The sequence below is a fragment of the Antennarius striatus genome, chromosome 24, assembly GCF_040054535.1.
Source record: "Antennarius striatus isolate MH-2024 chromosome 24, ASM4005453v1, whole genome shotgun sequence".
NCBI lineage: Eukaryota > Metazoa > Chordata > Actinopteri > Lophiiformes > Antennariidae > Antennarius > Antennarius striatus.
Window position 1 is genome coordinate 5,213,464 of NC_090799.1, and position 17,390 is coordinate 5,230,853.

The 17,390-nt window shown below is 45.1% G+C and overlaps 3 protein-coding genes across 4 annotated transcripts; 1 reads left to right on the forward strand and 2 right to left on the reverse strand.

The window, feature by feature from the left end:
* The first annotated feature begins 451 nt into the window (after window positions 1-451).
* Window positions 452-5,078, forward strand: cybb (cytochrome b-245, beta polypeptide (chronic granulomatous disease)). Its single transcript, XM_068309162.1, has 13 exons — window positions 452-608; window positions 816-908; window positions 1,022-1,132; window positions 1,221-1,305; window positions 1,453-1,601; window positions 2,128-2,309; window positions 2,425-2,557; window positions 2,688-2,780; window positions 2,884-3,137; window positions 3,655-3,817; window positions 3,900-4,046; window positions 4,113-4,237; window positions 4,354-5,078. Exons 1-13 carry the CDS (start codon window positions 564-566, stop codon window positions 4,469-4,471), a joined length of 1,698 nt encoding a protein of 565 aa, XP_068165263.1. The 5' UTR covers window positions 452-563; the 3' UTR covers window positions 4,472-5,078.
* Window positions 4,848-8,338, reverse strand: LOC137591282 (dynein light chain Tctex-type 1-like). 2 transcript variants are annotated; one of them, XM_068309181.1, is made up of 5 exons: window positions 8,217-8,338; window positions 7,959-8,000; window positions 5,651-5,774; window positions 5,486-5,563; window positions 4,848-5,408 (listed from the first exon to the last, which is right to left on the reverse strand). In XM_068309181.1, the coding sequence occupies exons 1-5, from the start codon at window positions 8,241-8,243 to the stop codon at window positions 5,335-5,337; spliced, it is 345 nt and encodes a 114-aa protein (XP_068165282.1). In that variant the 5' UTR covers window positions 8,244-8,338; the 3' UTR covers window positions 4,848-5,334. The 2 variants fall into 2 exon arrangements, with proteins under 2 accessions (XP_068165282.1, XP_068165281.1); XM_068309180.1 differs by having other exon boundaries at window positions 5,486-5,774.
* A 1,488-nt stretch (window positions 8,339-9,826) lies between these two features.
* rpgrb (retinitis pigmentosa GTPase regulator b) lies at window positions 9,827-17,238 on the reverse strand. The gene is made up of 14 exons (XM_068309155.1): window positions 17,185-17,238; window positions 16,411-16,536; window positions 16,148-16,240; window positions 15,204-15,266; window positions 14,968-15,126; window positions 14,655-14,804; window positions 14,428-14,586; window positions 14,192-14,347; window positions 13,984-14,108; window positions 13,696-13,887; window positions 13,426-13,612; window positions 13,193-13,287; window positions 13,050-13,109; window positions 9,827-12,639 (listed from the first exon to the last, which is right to left on the reverse strand). The coding sequence occupies exons 1-14, from the start codon at window positions 17,213-17,215 to the stop codon at window positions 10,726-10,728; spliced, it is 3,510 nt and encodes a 1,169-aa protein (XP_068165256.1). The 5' UTR covers window positions 17,216-17,238; the 3' UTR covers window positions 9,827-10,725.
* Between the last annotated feature and the right edge of the window lie 152 nt (window positions 17,239-17,390).

Below are 17,390 nucleotides of genomic sequence, written 5' to 3' on the forward strand. Positions count from 1 at the left end.
TCTTCCTCCTCAAAGGTCACCTGGTTTGACAATACAGCCAACCGCCGCTGCAGGAGGCGGAACTTCTTCTAACGGTTGCCTCTGGGATCATGGTAGCCTTTCATCATCGCTGCTGTTTCAGTCTTGATTTCTCATCATTTTCTTCTGCCTTATGAGGAATACTGCATTTTCATTGGCTTAATGTGCACCAATCAGGATTCAGCGTCACCCATTCATCACTTTTTATAACATCATGAAGACATAAAGAAGTAATAAAAAGTGTGTTTCATGTTGCTGTGATGAGGTTTATCAGAGATAGAGCCTTCATCATCTGTAAACAACATAAACACTTGACCAATTAGCTGTCAGCGTCATCTGGCTGGAGCTTGAACATTATTTCTCTGGTGGATGAGAAAAGTTTCATGTTTGATGAATCACAGAGAGAAGCCCAGCTGGGTCGGGCCACTTCCTGTTCTGTTTCTCTTAAATACTCCAGCCTGAGGAGTTGCCTCACTGCTCCCTTCGTCTCCTCTGCCACCACCTCCTGCTTCTCCTCCACCACCTCCAGACAGGAGCTCCTTGTCATGGGGAACTTTGCTGCCAATGAAGGACTCTCCATCTTTGTTATTGTGAGTTTATTTATTGGATTTACTGCTCCTCTGTTCCACTTCCTGTTTTATCTTTGACAGTTCATAACTAACTGCTCTGATAACCACCGTAAAGCAGAGCAGGTGTCAAAGCAATTCCTTCTTCATGTCCACCACAAATATCGAAAAGATAAACAGGCAGAAAACATTGTGTGTCGTGTTGTGTTGTTGTGTGTCTGTGTGTGGCAGCTGCTCTGGTTGGGGATCAACGTGTTCCTGTTCGTTCATTTCTACCTGGCCTTCCTGGTGGACCGATGGTTTTACACCAGAGTCCTGCTGGGGGTGAGTTGGACCTGCATCGTCGCTCATGCTCAGCAGTGTTATTGTTGATATGAATAGAATAGCATGCCATCAAGGAGAACTTAAGTGTCCTGTCCTCCTCTGCCCTCCCCCAGCATGCCCTATCCTGGGCCAGGGCTCCAGCCGCCTGCCTCAACTTCAACTGTCTGCTCATTTTGCTGCCTGTCTGCCGGAACCTGCTGTCGCTGCTCCGGGGGACCATCCAGGTAGGGTTTACAGTAGAAGACATTCATGACGTCCAACATCAACCCACAGAAGCTTTAGAGCTACATTTAGCAGCTATTTTCTTTCCAGTACTGCAGCCGTACAGCAGCTCGACAGCTGGACAGAAACATCACCTTCCACAAGCTAGTGGCCTACATGATTGCCTTCCACACAGGTCCTCTCTCCATAAGTCCTCAGTTCTAGATGTGGTTCTCCTCAGGTCGCAGTCTGAAGCACTTGGGTCATATTTATTCTGCTTGTGTGTGTAATTCGAAGCTCAAAATATTTATGTCAAATGATAATGTCTTTTATTTGGCTTTAGCTGTTCACATCGTTGCGCACTTGTTCAACTTTGAGTATTTCATGGACGCCCAGTTGGATCGAAACAGCAGCCTCCTGCCCTTCGTCTTGTCTGAGATTGGGACAGGGGACAACGCCTCCTTCCTGAACCCCATCAGGTCCAATGAGACAGTGAGTCCACAGTGAACGTCAGATCTGTCCAGCATGGATGCTGCTCTTGTTGCTGAAATACAAAAACGCCCTCTGTGCTGTTGCGAAAAGTCCTTCATTTCTTCATTTTGTGAGTTCCTCTTGGAAGTCCCTTTCCGCTGAGGTTTTGTCATTGACTTCTTCTCTTGGCTTCTCAAAACACTTTCACCTCATTTTGGTACCATGCATTTCAGAAATAGTTAGATATAGTTACAGAAAGTTAAATGTAACTGTAACAATTACTGTAACAGTAACAGAAACAGTTACTTTTAGCATCAGCATGACAATAACATTAGCTATTTCTGTAGTAGTTACTGTAACTGTGTAACAAAGATGCAGTTCTTCTCCTTCTCTAACGATCTCCACATGCTTTTGTGTGTTTTTAATCTCCTGAATGCGGTAGATGAAGTCATCCATTACACATGATACCACCAGGAATGGCATTTTAACAGCCATGACCTTTGACCTAAACCACTCCTCTGTTTAGTAATTGTTCTGTTTGGCGCAGAACCCCACCTACGTCATGTTCACCACCATTGCTGGTGTAACGGGCGTTGCCATCACGTTGGCCCTCATCCTCATCATCACCTCATCCATGGAGGTCATCCGCAGGTCTTACTTTGAGGTGTTCTGGTACACCCACCATCTCTTCGTCATCTTCTTCATTGGACTGGTGTTGCACGGCTTTGGGTAAGAAGGTTTGACAAGATATTGTGGCGATCGATTAATGATCTGTGGAGACGCTCTGAGGCTGTCTGCTAGCGCTGCTGCTAATCAATGATGGCATGCTGCTCTCTGGCTGCAGGAGGATTGTTCGAGGACAGACGCCTGCCAGCCTGAAAACAAACAACCCCAACGTTTGTTCTGAGCAGTTTGAGGACTGGGGAAAAAGCGGCTCAAACTGTTCTGTGCCAGTGTTTGCTGGGAACCCTCCGATGGTGAGTCGTTGGTTCTGACGAGTGACGATGGCACGTGATAAACATTCACTGTCGATGTTTGACTCCCTGCCTGATGATGTGATTTCAATCACCAGATGGTTTTTCAATTGACTCATGTGTTTCTCTACAGACCTGGAAGTGGGTGGTGGGCCCCATGATCCTCTATGTGTGTGAGAGGCTGGTCCGTATCTATCGATCTCACCAGAAGGTGGTCATCACCAAGGTGTGTGTCACAAATGCAGCGATGATAGCGGCCATTACAACCCAGGGAACACAGAACAAAAGCTAAACGGTTGAGGTCATCTCTGAGGCTCTCTTTACCTCAGGTGGTGATGCACCCCTCCAAGACGCTGGAGCTGCAGATGAAGAGGAAGGGCTTCCGCATGGAGGTGGGTCAGTACGTCTTCATCCAGTGTCCCTCCGTGTCCCGGCTGGAATGGCACCCTTTCACCCTGACCTCCGCCCCCGAGGAGGACTACTTCAGCGCCCACATCCGCATTGTGGGAGACTGGACTCAGGCGCTGTACAAGGCCTGTGGAGGCGACGCCACTGAGCCGCTGGAGGCCTGGAAGCTGCCCAAGTATGACAACACAAGGATGGGGGGGGGGTCGCGGAAACAGAGGCCTGAAAATGCTCCTGATTACATTTGATTGCTGCTTTTTAAAGCTGACAATGGAGTGACCGTCAGTATAGCCAATCGTGTTCCCTCACAGGAGGAGAGGCGATTGGGTCGTTGTTCTGCTCAGTCTTTATTTACAGCTGAAACACAAGAAGGAAACTGCAGTGTGAAGCAAGGGATCTCTTCAATGACCTCTGGAAAATACAAACAAGCTCTTACAACATTTACTGATAAAATGGGGGTTGTAATCCAGGATCAGAAGTGTTTTTTGAGCAGGAAGTTGTGTATTCTTTAATTTAATATTTTCCCTTCATAAAAGTCCCTTTTGCCTTAGAAAGAGTGAAAAAATGATGTCCCAAAGAAACCCGTTACAATCATGACACAAAAATGTTCTTGAATTTTAAACGGTGATAATAGAGGAAATAAGAAACTACTAGCACACGTCCCTCATGATGACCCATCCCCTCTCTGGTCTCAGGATAGCCATCGATGGCCCCTTTGGTACAGCCAGTGAAGACGTGTTCCGCTACGAGATAGTGATGCTGGTGGGTGCTGGGATCGGTGTGACCCCGTTTGCCTCCATCCTGAAGTCTGTGTGGTACAAACGCATCCAGAATAACCAGGACGTGTTCACCAAGAAGGTGAGGAAGGTGTCACCGAGCCACTCCCGCTTCACCGACTTTGTTCCACTAAAGAGTGACAGGTGTGACCTCTGACCCTCAGATCTACTTCTACTGGCTGTGCCCAGAGACCCAGGCCTTTGAGTGGTTTGCTGACCTGCTGCAATCTCTGGAGGGTCAGATGGCGGAGAAAGGCGTGACTGACTTCCTGAGCTACAACATCTACCTGACCCGCTGGAAGGAGACCGAGGTACGACTCGTTCTCTGAACAATTTTCAAGATTATTGCTTCTTCTAAAATGTGTTTTCTGTGTCAGGCGGCTCATTTCCGTGTTCATCACGAGGCAGAGAACGACCCAATCACAGGCCTCAAGCAGAAGACCCTCTATGGGAAACCCAACTGGGACAACGAGTTCACCAACATAGCAGCAAGCCACTCAGGGTGAGACACACCCACACACAGACACACACTCTTGATGACAAAACTAGTAGTAACAGCTGAGAGGACGACGCAACAACCTGAGTTCTGGTTCTGACTGGTTCATTTGTTTCATGCAGAACTAAAGTGGGCGTCTTCCTGTGTGGGCCGCCTCAGCTGGGCAAGTCTTTGCAGAAACAGTGTCTGTCCCACTCAGAGGGGGACGTCAGCTTCATCTTCAATAAGGAGAACTTCTGAGCACAAAAACCACTGCAGAAAAAGAGAAATGAGGCGTTCACTGTCACCTGTCTGTCCTACCATTTTGTAAAGATGTTGCTCAAAAGTGAGGAAATAACGCTGCTGTTCTTTCCCCTGTACCTTGTTCTGCTTTTAATTACTGGCTTCACGGCTTTCCTTCCTGTTTGTAACTTTCAGTTTTTTATTGGCAGGAAATAAATTAAACCCTTCAATACCAGATGGATAAGAATAGGAGATTTAGGGGAAGTGAAAAAATGGAAATCTTTTCCTGCTTAAGTTTACAAACACTGATAAAATACAGTGTGACCCTATAGAATGCAGTTTAGGACACACAACGTCAGACCGCCCTTCACCTCTCGACAAGAAGAGACTCCAGTTCAAATGTAACACAACTTAACTTTAATGAGAATAAAAACATCACTGTTCTTTCCTTAAAGATTCAGAGTTGTCTTTATATCAGTACTTTAACAGAAACCTTTCAACTTTCTTTTACGAACATAATCAGATTCAAAAGAACGTGTTGTAGCTGCTGGAGCAAAACTGAAAGTCATTGTAAGGGCAGCTGGGATTTTCTTCCTGTGACGATAATAAAGAAAGTTTGAAGCCACCTGTTCGGACTCCTGATTGGACAGAGATAACGGTTTGCTGGGGAGGGAAACATTTAACAAACTCTGTGTATAGACATTAAGTGTAAGTCAACACCACTGTACATATGCAGTGGTAAATATAAAGCCTTGCAGTGACAACATAAATACTAAACGCATTGAACGACTGGAACTCTTCCTCTCTGCAGCTCACTTGTGGGTGTGGCTCTTGGTCGCCCCCTGCTGGTCACAGGAACACAACGCGCTCATAGTGACGTGCTATAGCATGGCGATAATGAACACGTTGACATTACAGAACATGGTGCGGTTTTCCCACTTCACCATGAAGCTTCCTGCAAAGACAGGAAGACGAGTGAGGCACTATCAGAAATCCCCTCTTCATCCGGTCAAACGTGACTCCTCCTCTTACCATCCATGACGTTGTCCCAGTAGCAGCAGCTGGCCATGTGGAGGCCTGCGTCTCTTTTCGGCATCACAGTACAGGTCACTGTTGAGACACACAACATCACATGTCTGAGCAGATTCGGAAGCATCACCTGTAACATCAGCATCAAAAGGTGACAGAAGAACAAACCGATGTATTTGTAGGATTTTCCCAGTTGAGCCAACTGAGTCGCGCAGCGCTTCACAATGTTGACCGTCCAATTTTGCGCCTGGGCCTGGCTGTAGTCATCGCCGCTAACGACATACTCGATGCACTGACAAACACACAAACACTGGTTGTGTACAGTCATGTGGAAGTCACTGGCTTCAGCCTGGAGAGGCTGGAGTCAAGAGAAACTCTGTTTGGCCCTAAATATGACTTCTAGCCCCCAGCAGAAGAAAGTAATTATAAATAGGATCGATTGTGGGATTGTGTTATCTTGCTTGATGTTGTGGCCAAAGCTCCGTAACCACAGCAACATAACTGGTTCTGTCTGCTTTCTTCCTTGTGACATGACCCAGTGATGAAGAGCAGCTTTCAGCTCTGGTTGTATTACAAAATAAAAAAGTTAAAAGTCTCTGCAGTTGAATGATTATTTTCATTAATCTTAACAGTAATAATAACAAAATACAGTGGTACCTCTACTTACAAAATGAATTGGTTCCAGAAGAAGTTACGTAAGTAGAAATACGTAAGTAGAGACGTGTTTTCCATGCAACTGCCCTAATCCGTTCCAAGCCCACAAAAATTCCGACACAAATGTTTTATAAAGCATAAAAATGTATCAAAACAAGTAGCAAATACATGTTACGATTAAATTATTACTCAATAAATGAGAGTTGTGCATAACGTAAAAAACAAAGAATAGAGTAAGGAATAATAATAATAATGATGGTCATTTACCTTTTAACTGCTGTCTTCAATGTTTGTTGCCCTCTTTGGTTCATGCGCTCCTATCTCATGATGCCGAACAACAGAGTGAATTCCAGTCCTCCTTCTGAACTTCTCCAACCACCCACGCGATGCCTTAAACTCCTTAAACTTCCTTTTGTTTTAATAACGTGGCGATTGTAGATGCATTTCGGCCATATTCTTTGGCGAGATCAACTAGACGCATCACTTTTTCATGCTTTTCTATGATCTCTTGCTTTGTTTGTAGGGACAGAAAAATTCTTTTCTCCGTCACTTTCTTGGGGTCCATAGTGAATACGTGCTCAAAAAGTTATTACATTTGCGCAAAACTATCACAACACCTCACGGGTCGTGCCGAATGCCGAAGACACTGCATAAGCACCAATCTAGCTCCACACAGAGGTGGAGTGGCATCCCTCTTAGCCAATGGGATGCCAGGAAGATACGTAATAGGTAATAGCCAATGGCAGAGAAGCTATGAGAATGTTGCGTTCAGGAACCTGTGGGAGATTCGATTATCAGCCGATACTGTGTTTTCACATTACGTCGAAATTTCTTTCGTGAGTAGAGGCAATATTTTCCTGCTGAGAAATTTCGTAAGTAGAGACATTCGTAAGTAGAGGTATCACTGTAAACTGTTCAATTTCAGTTATATTCTGATTTTACTGATCAAATCAAATGTTAATCGGGTATAAACAGCTACAACTTTTGAGACAGATCAGACCCTAACGTGTTTTTACTGCAGTCTCTGATAGTCCAGCAATTTTTGATTTTTTTTATCAGTAGAATCACAATCTATTTGGACAAAGTAATATCTCTGAATAAACAAGCATTTGTGTTCTGAACACAGACGTTTATTAATCATTTATACAGCGTTGCTCATCTGGTGGGATGCATGGCCATCCTTTACTCCTCAGCCTCCTTCAACTTGTTGGGCATGACTTTCCCAATAGGTAACAAATTCCAGGTGTTTCGCACCTGGAGCACATATACCACATATACAGGTATATGCTACCAGCCAGGATGCTGTTGCTGTACTTTGCATGGACGTTCAGTATAGCAGACGAACCATGCCTCACCTGCCTCACGGCCTGGCCGGTGATTCTGCTGCAGCTTAGGCAAACCTGTACATCTTGCTTGCCTGGTGAGCTTTGATGGCCTTCTAGAGACCCTGTAGCTTCTAACCTGCGGAAGATCCAGATGCCAGCTTCTGGCAATATTCCTGAGGAATCTTAGCCCACTACTCATAGACTAAGTTCTTCAGTCCTGGAATCTTCCATTGACAGCCCTGATGTAGATTAAAGCCTGAGGAGAAGCACCTTTTCTCTATGAAGGTTGGCTCTGTTTGAATTTCATCTGATCTGCAGATGATGAAGATGATGACGATGGTCAGAATAATTTTAGGTACTGCGGCCATCAGGAAAAACAAACTTTAATAGCAGTTTTATTGATGTATTTGAAGTGGTTCAATAGATTTTTATCAAAAGAATTTTGATGGTGGTTCGATAGAAGTGAAGTGACTGTGGGTGAGCTGACATGAACTCACCTCTTTGACGATCTTTTCACCCTCTTCGAAACTGAAGGAGCGCTTAGAGACAACATGAACAGACACAAACAAGATGATCAGACACAAATATTAATTCTCCTTGACTGTCATTCAATTAGCGCCGATAAAGCTGTAAAGGGTGGGGTCAAAATACACTTAATGACGTCACTGACCACCAAACCCTAACCCCTGTCTGATTAACCACGTGCAAAGGAAATAAAATTTTTAAAAATAAAAAAAAATAATTGAATTACTGACCTCTTTGTTGATGTGAAAGTACGCCATTCAGGTCATCTAAGTCGGCACGAACGGTTCAAAGACTTTTTTTTCAGCTAAAAGCAAGATTAAAAGCGTCTTGATGAGTCCCGTGTCACAGAATCCCCGAAGAAGATGAAGAATGAGACAAAGAAAACAAAAAAGAAGAATTGGCTGCCGAATGCGCCACCTGCTGGTGAAAATACGCACCGAGAGAAACGCGGCCTTTCCATCTATTGTACTTCGATTTTACTTGAGCGTATTCAATCATCACAAACAACGTAAGAATGAAAATATTACTTTAATTGCAAATTTAAATTTTAAAATGAAAACTGTAAAAACCCAAGGATAAAGTGAGCTCAACATTTAACAGCTGACCCACGGATGTGTAAACCTCCAAATGGTACAAAAACTCACGTTCAGCTTTATATAAAAATGAATTAACATCACAAAAACCCAAATAATGAAAAAAATAACATGAGAGCCAGTAAAATGAGATTATCATTTTAGTATATGAGACTGATGCATCACCTTAAAATTGAGACTGATGGCATCAAAAGTGCAAAATATAGCCCTCAATAAATAAGATAACTTACATCTTCACAGTTTAAAACACGCAATTACACACATACACACACTGCACACACACAAAGAGGCATCGAGGCTCAGCTGCTGAGTAGAAAATATGTGCCACACAAAAAAACCTTTCAATGGTTCAGTGTCATGATGATACTGGTCGTACTGGTGCTGCTGGAGGACGAGGCTCAATGGGTGGACAGTGGCTCTTATAAAAGCACTCCGGTCCTGTCAGGTGACGATGGCTGTCAGTGAGACGATGAAGAACTGGACTTGGTGTTGAAAAGTCCTGACATGAATCTAGGATGTTTCAGTTTGTGAATCTGCTGGAAGGGTATTATGACTGACAGCGGTCCGGTTCCTGGGTTCAGAGAAGGGTGCAGGTTCCAGACCGGGGACCTCTGGATCTTTGCTGAGTTCTACCTCCATCTTTCTGTGGGTTGCTTGTCCCTGCAGTGGAGGAGGGTTCTCCCTGGGCATCTGCCTCCCTGAGGACCCGGGTTTGGTCATTCTGCTTGGACCTGGAGAAGGACAACTGTCTGAAGAGGGAGACCTGAGGGGAGGGAGGATGAGTATGATTCATCTCTATTACCCAATGGAGCATAAAGCGTGACATCATCTACATTGGTACTGGAATTGCAAACGCCTGTATGTCCTCATACCTTCATCGTGGAGCCCGATTGACTTATTGAGCTAATGCCTGTTGTCCCATTGGTTGGTTTGGTGCCATCCTGTTCCTCCTGCTGACCTGGAGGGTCGACCGGCTCCGTGATTTCAGCTGCTGATGATTAAAAATAGTTTTTTAATAATTAATCAAGCAGTTCTTTCAAATCATCGATCAAATATAATCCTTAGAAATCAAGTTTGCTTGAACTGAAGTGAAGAAGGCCTCCAGCTGACCTTCCTGCTCTCCATCGGGTTCAGACTCTTCTTTCAATTCTTCAGGCTTCTGCAAATATTACACGTCAGCATCAGAAGACCATAATAATCAATCAATTGATCAATAAATAAGAAATAAACTGACAGAACTCGCCGCATCCTCTGGGTTGTCTTTCAAGTCATCCAGACTGGAGGAAGGTTCCTCGGTCTCACCCTCCTCTTCTTCATCTGCACTGTCTTCATCTTTGTCGGCCTCATTGGCTTCATCTGTTTTCCACGTCGGATCAAATCGATTTGACAAATCCTGACAAACAGTGGATTTAAGACACGGAGACGTCGTCTGACATGTTTTACATTAAAGTCTCTACTTTGGATAACAGACAAGGAGGAGAGGAAGGAGATAAGGTGACAGGAAAGAGTCAGGGTGAGGACAGGAGATGAGGAAACGAAGACATGAGATGAGGCGATGGAGGAACTAGCGGCAGCTCAGAGTTCTTGGGTACAACAGGGGCTGATGGGAAGGAGAAAATTAAGCCCATCTGATCGTGACACCGGCCAATCAAAAGAAGGAACATACCAGTCGTTATGAGCAAGATTCAGTGATTCTCTTTCTGAGAACGTGAACTGATTGGTGGACTAGTCCTGGTCTGATGCTCAGGTATTGATTAGAGAAGAGAATTTAGACAGACAGATCAATATATCAACAAATGCAATTTATTTGAACAGGTTTTTCCCATTTTAATCGACAAGTTATTATTTGAGTTGTTGTAATTTATACATTAACTACATCAGCATGTGAGCTATAAAGTTCTGTTACTTTAGTATTTAACCTTGAATGGAACAGATGTGTGACAGGAAAGAAGAGTGAGGGTTGGACACGCCCACATGACGTTAAATATGCCCATATTTGGGTTTGGAAGCTGTGATTGGAGGACAGGAAAGAGACAAGAACAAAGAAAGAGAAATCAAAATGAAAACTTTATTCTCACGTCCTCTTTCTGGTGTTTCTCTCCCTCAGACAAAACCAATCAATACGGATCAATCAGTCAATACTTGGTCACTTCAGGTTGAGGTACTGCGGTAACACATCATCCCAAAACTCTTCTGACTCTGCTGCTTGACCTTTGACCCCTGACCTTGGTTTACTGGATTTAGCACTTTGTTTCTTCACATTAGCAGTTTTAACAACCTCCTCCTCTTCATCCTCCTCTTCTTCCTCTTCAGCCTCCTCCTCTTCTTCAGACTCCTCTTCCTCCTCCTCCTCTTCAACCTCCTCCTCCTCTTCTTCAGCCTCCTCCTCTTCCTCAACTTTATCCTCCTCTTCTTCTTCCTCCTCTTCTTCCTCCTCTTCTTCATTTTCACTCTCCTCTTCCTCTTCCACGTCTTCACTTTCGTCATCCTCTTCACTTTCCTCTGTTTTACTGTTCCCTTCTTCCTCCTCAGCACTACTCTCCTCTTCCTCTTCTCCATTCTCACTCTCAGAATCACTTTCACTGTCCTCTTCCTCAGCTTCCTCCTCATTTTCAGACTCTGTGTCATTGTCTGACCCTTCCTCACTTTCCTCCTCCTCTCCATCACTTTCTTCACTCCCCCCCTCTTCACTCTCATCCTTGCCCTCAATTTTTGTTGTCTCACTTTCCTCTTCCTCCTCTCCCTCAGCACTACTCTCATCTTCCTCAACACCCCTGCTTTCCTCATTCTCTGACTCATCTTCTGGTTGAAGGGTGTCGCTGTCTTCCTCTTCCTCTTCTTCCTCTTCTTCTGTTACTTTCTCACTACAGGAATTGGCATCCTCCTCTTCTTCATCATCACTCACATTTACACTAGTTGTTTGTCTTTGTTCCTCCTCTTCTTGTTTGACCATCTCAGAGTCTGTCTGAGCCTTACTCTCCTCCTGACTCGTGTCCTCCTCCTCCTGACTCGTGTCCTTCTCCTGACTCGTGTCCTTTTCCTCCTGACTCGTGTCCTTCTCCTCCTGACTCGTGTCCTTCTCCTCCTGACTCATGTCCTCCTCCTCCTGACTCGTGTCCTCCTCCTCCTGACTCGTGTCCTTCTCCTCCTGACTCGTGTCCTTCTCCTCCTGACTCGTGTCCTTCTCCTCCTGACTCGTGTCCTTCTCCTCCTGACTCGTGTCCTTCTCCCCCTGACTTGTCTTGATGTCAGGACTCTCAGGTGCGGCTATAATGTTGATGCTAACTGCAGACTTTTGGCTGACGTCGGTGGTTGATTCTGATTGGTTGCTGTGTTTCAGGTCCCTCTCGGAGGAGAAGGCGGAGCTTTTGGACATCACTTCCTGCATTACCAGTGACCCTGCTGCTAGCGAGGCAGCACCAGCTAGCAGGCTGGCATTCCGCTTGTCTTTCTGTGCTTCTTTTTCAGATTTTTCTTTATTTGCCTCGTTCTTAGATTTTTTGTTAAAGGCTGTGTTTTCTGTGGACCGTAATGTTTTTTTCCCCCCATACATCAGAGGAGGTCTGTTTGTGCTCTTTTCATTCAGAGCATCCCTCAGATTAAGGCCAGGTGAGTTACCAGGTGAGCTGTTTTTAGGTTGAGGCTGTACCTGCTTAACTTTGGCCACATCAAATTCACCTGAATCTGGTTTCCTGGTCCTGGGACTCTTTCTGGAGGGAGACACCTTCTTGCCAGCCGCTGCCAGCTGGCTCCTCCCTTTACCTGTCCGGAGCTGCTGATTGGACGCCTCCCTCCTGACGTCCTTCCTACTCTGTGGTTTGTTTCTCCTCTGCAGCTCTTCCACTGTCAGAATCAGATTCTCTTTCTGCTGATTTGTTGTTTTCTGCCTCTGAGGGCTCCGAGGGGCCAGAGAATGAGCATCCCCACCCCTCAGGAGCTTAGAGGGGAGGGCCCGGCTCGGGGAGGTGCTTGTATGTGACAAAGAGGAGACGCTGCTCTGTCTGGAGAGCTTCTTGTGACTCTCTTCCTGGCCTCTAGTCTTACCGTTCTTACCCTTCCTCTGTCCCGGCACCAGAAGCAAGAAGTGGATGAAAGAGAGGCTTGAGTTAGAGAAGAAAGACATGCAGCGAAAAGAGAAACTCAAAAACAGAAAAATGGAAAATGAGTCTCCTCCTCCATCGTGAATAATGAGGTTGTTTCTGGCACCAGTTCTAAATGAAAGTCTATGTGCATCTTTAATTTGCACCAAGACCTGAGCTTCGCATGACGCATGAAGTCAAGTTTGATCACCTCGGAAGCTGTGGAGCTGCTACACCTCCCTGCTGAAACAACCTCAGTTACCAATCTGATGAAGGAGCAGTTGGAGGAGGAGTAACGCTCTGTGTGAAAGTGAACATGTGGCGTTTCCTCCTCTGACAGGAGAGGAGGCTGAGAAGGGATCATTGTGGGCGTGGTGTGGGTGTGAGGTACCTTCTGAATTGGTGACAGGGTGAACGTTTTGTACCCCGGCTCCTTCTTCATCACATGTGTCTGAGAGCAGGAGAACGAGACGTGAGTCCACATTGATCCAGAGTGACATTTCATCATCGATGAGGATGGAGCCAGATTCTCACCATGTTGAGGAAGTCTGTGGTTTCTCCCAGGCTTTTCACGCTGTCAGCATCAGTGAGCCGTTCCACAACAGTGTCGGCCTCGCCCCCGGGCTGCTCTGTGGAAAGAAGACGGTACCTAGTCCAGCTGATCCTGAGTCAGCCTGGTGACCTGCAGACCCTCATGAACAAAACCACCAACACACGGATTTATGGAGAAGAAAATATGAGGGATGAAGAGGAGGTAGGTTCGGTACCGTGGTGGATTGACCCTGTGCTCCTGTGTTGGTGGGCGCCATTGAGCTGCTTTCTGTGGGATGGCTTGGGTGGAATCAGTTGAGGTGGGAAGGTCTGGTTGGAGACAGGCACCGGTGGGTGGAGGTAGCTGGGCATGGCTGCTGGCAGCGTGCTGAACATGGCACTGGACGGGTCCGGAGATCTCTCCTGTTGGAAGGAGTCAGGGAATCACGTAAGAATGTCTGCATCATGGTAACAGAAGAGGAAAGTGGCTTCATGGCTGCACCCACCCTCTCCCTCCTGCGAACACGAGCAGAGATGCTTCTCTGGAGGGTGGAGGAGCCGGACGTGTCTCCCAGCAGCTCCACGTACGGCTTCTCCAGGAAGTCCTCCGTCACATCATCTACCTCTAGAGTTACTGCCCCACAGCTGGGATCCCGGGGCCGGGCCAGCACCACCATGTGACAGCCACCACATGACACCTAGACAAAAGGCAGATTAATGCATACAACGTAAGAGGTGTGTGTACTAGCATTAGTACTGGATGTAGCGTCAGTGTGGTCTTGTGAAACACCCACCGCCTGAACACTGTACTGGAGGAAGCGCGGACACAGAGTTGGTTTAAACTGGTTGGTGAAGTTCTCTTCTCCCAGGCCCAGTTTTCCATGTCTGCCATCACCAAATGTGTACAGCAACCCCCCCTCTGGAAAAAAACCAAACAAATAAACAAACAACTCAAGCAGCTTCAATGACACCAGACAATCAGATTCACGGGGTGAAGTCCACCTGTGATGACAGCAGTGTGGTTTTCCCCACAGGCCACCTGACACACCCGACCCTTCCTGAAGTGCTCCACAGGCTGGGGCAGCCGTGACTCGAAGATGAACGTCCCCTGACCGAGCTGTCCGAACTGACCGAGACCGAAGGTGAACACGGCGTCCTCTGAGAGGAAGACACAGCCTTAATAATAGTGATAAAGGTCAAATTGACGTCATTAAAGAGCAGATTTATTCAGCTCCCACCTGTTAGGGCCACTGTGTGGCCCCCCCCACAAGCCACCTGCACCACCGGCTCCTTGATGCCCTTCACCAGCTGAGGAATTCGATGTCGAGGTAGCTGGTCGGTGCCAAGACCAAGTTTACCGCTGTCACACTCACCAAAGGTGTAGAGAGCGCCATCCACTGGGGCAGCAAGACAATTTCACACCACTGACAGAAACTCGGGGGCCACATTCATTCTGGAACCTCACCTGTCACTAAGGCAGAGTGGTAGTATCCACAGGACATCCAGCTGATTGGCTGCCCCACACTCACTTCCTGTGGTGAGGAGGCGTGACTTTCCTTCCCCAAACCAAGCTGCCCCTCTGTGTTATCACCCCACATGAACAGTTTACCCGCCTCTGTAACGACAGGAACACACATCACTTAAAAAAAAGTTTAGAATTATTTCTTAAGATTTAAACTTATAACAACTTAAACAATGAAAACAATAAAACAACATAAATCTCATTTATTGAACAAACTGCTGTGGAATGATGAGGAACAGCTGATCAGCAACTGAACCTGTGAGGACAGCGGATGTGTTCGAACCAGCAGCGAGCATTTTGATTGGTCCCTGCGAATCCAAGCAGTGGATCCTGTGAAACGCCGTCCTCTCCTCGCAGTCACCCAGCCCGAGCTGACCCTCGCTGTTCCCTCCTGCAGCCAAGACGCTTCCTCGAGCTGCACAGAAAAAAACGTCTTTAACCCCCCATTAAACCGGAGTCTGTTTAGAATAAATTAAAATGTCAGAAACCAACCCGTGCAGACAAGAGTGTGGTTCCTCCCACAGGCCACCAGACAAATCTTCTCAGACTTCAGAGCTGTTGACAGAAAACATTCTTGTTGGCATTCATCATTAGCATTTCATAATATTCCACAGGACAAATCATCTAAAACTCAAAAATAAGCTAAACCCATGAACAACAACAACACATTTGTCGCTCAGCTATCAGTCATGCTTCCTTATGTCAGTCTCATAATGTTAGCTGCTCTTCACAGATGTTCGGTGAGCAGCCATTTGTCACAGATTGGGAAGAGGGCTCACTGATTTTATCAATAATATTAATGAGGTAGTTTAAACTTTTCCTATGTTACTATCACAGTCTATTTAATCTTATGTTGCTGCTTTTACCCTGCCTTTAAAGATGATAATTTTAAATAGTGCTGTTTTTTTATTAGTTGTATTGTATCTATTCTATTTTGTTTTCTAATCTTACAAATTTTATTTTTGTACTTTTTTTTCATTATAATGACTATTTTAATCATATTTTATGGTTTTACTCCTATGTTTCTCCAGGGGGGGTCCTCCACTCTGGGAGCAGGGTCCAGTCTGCTGATGGTTGAGCTGTATATGGGTTCCTTCGGCCCGGCCAGTGGACCCCCACATAGAAGGGGGTTCCTCCCCTCTATGTGGGGGTCCACATGTCCGTTTATAAATTTCCTTTTTTTTTTTTTTTTTTAATTGTTTATTGTTTTGAATTCTGTAAAGCACATTGTGTTGCATTTTGTATGAAAAGTGTTCTATAAATAAAGCTGATTTGATTTGAATGGAGATCAGGCCACAGAGATGACCTCATCCATGCCGCCATTGTCCACACTGAACCTTCAGCATCATAACACCACTGTGCATCACGACAATCATTCAGCATTCCAGCACCTAAACAACTCTCCTCTGGGACCATCTGATGGAACGCAGACCCACCTTTGACACAGGTAGGCTTGCTCACTGTCACCTTGGACCCCAGACCAAGCTGACCCCAGTTATTGCTTCCAAACATGAAGAGTTTCCCATTTTCTATGGAGAAAAAAAGCACCTGTTAATTTCTATGGTGCTCCAGTTGGAGGGTTTAGGTGATGATGTACAATTAGTTTTTCATGGAATTAGGGGATCCCTAACCCTAAACTCTTATATAACTCAAAATATTTCACACATTTAAACTAGTAAGGCACCTTTAATCTTCTCACCTGTTATTAAGGCGGTGTGCTCATCCCCACAGGCAATTTTTAGAGGGACATCGTTTTTCAACCAGAATTTACTTGGGATATTGTCAGAAAATTTGCTCTTTCCAAAGGTAAAAACTGCTCCAGATTCTGACAGAGAGGGAAACAAGCAAAGAGCATATGAAGGGAATCCTCCATGTCTTCAAGTGAACTAATCTAAAATTACTTTTCGCTTTTACATATTTTACTGACATTTGGAAAAGAAAAGTGTCGAAAACTGAAATAAAGGTAGTTTACCTTCATTTGAAAACACTCAATTAAAAGAAGACACTAACTAAAGTACATATAAAACAGCATAATTGTCAAAAAGCAGTATGATGTTCGATGTATTCCATAGACAAGTAAAGGCATTGAGTATTATAGTACAATATGGCTGTACTGCAAACACACGTACCTCAACAATATCTATGATATATATAGTCCAATCTTAATTATGTCACTTCTGAAATAACTTATTTGCTAATGAAATTGTCACAGCAGTGCAAGGACTTTATAAAGTACAAAAACGTGTTTTTTTTATTTAACTTTCAAAATTTTTTTAAAAAGTCAACAGAATATAAAACATAAAATTATAAAATGAACAAATAGAGTAAAACATCAGACATGAGCACAACTGACTAAGGTTACACGAACTCCCGGAACCCTGGAAAACAGAAGGCCAGCTAACATTTTTCTGTTTACGTCCTCGGTTTGAAAACCACAGAAACGAACAAAGATAAAATAATGATCGTTATTGACCTGGTATGTCGTCCTCAGACTCCCCGGCCATCTCCTTAATCCGCTTTGCTTGTTTGTCTGACAACCCGGAAGTAAACAAAACTTCTCCTTGGCTACGACACTGACACGTGACAGTTAAAGGGACAGTACGCGTGTTTGGGACCCGCTAAATGTTTGTAGGTCAGGTATCAGCTGGGAAAGGCTCCAGAAAAACAGATTCAAATAGA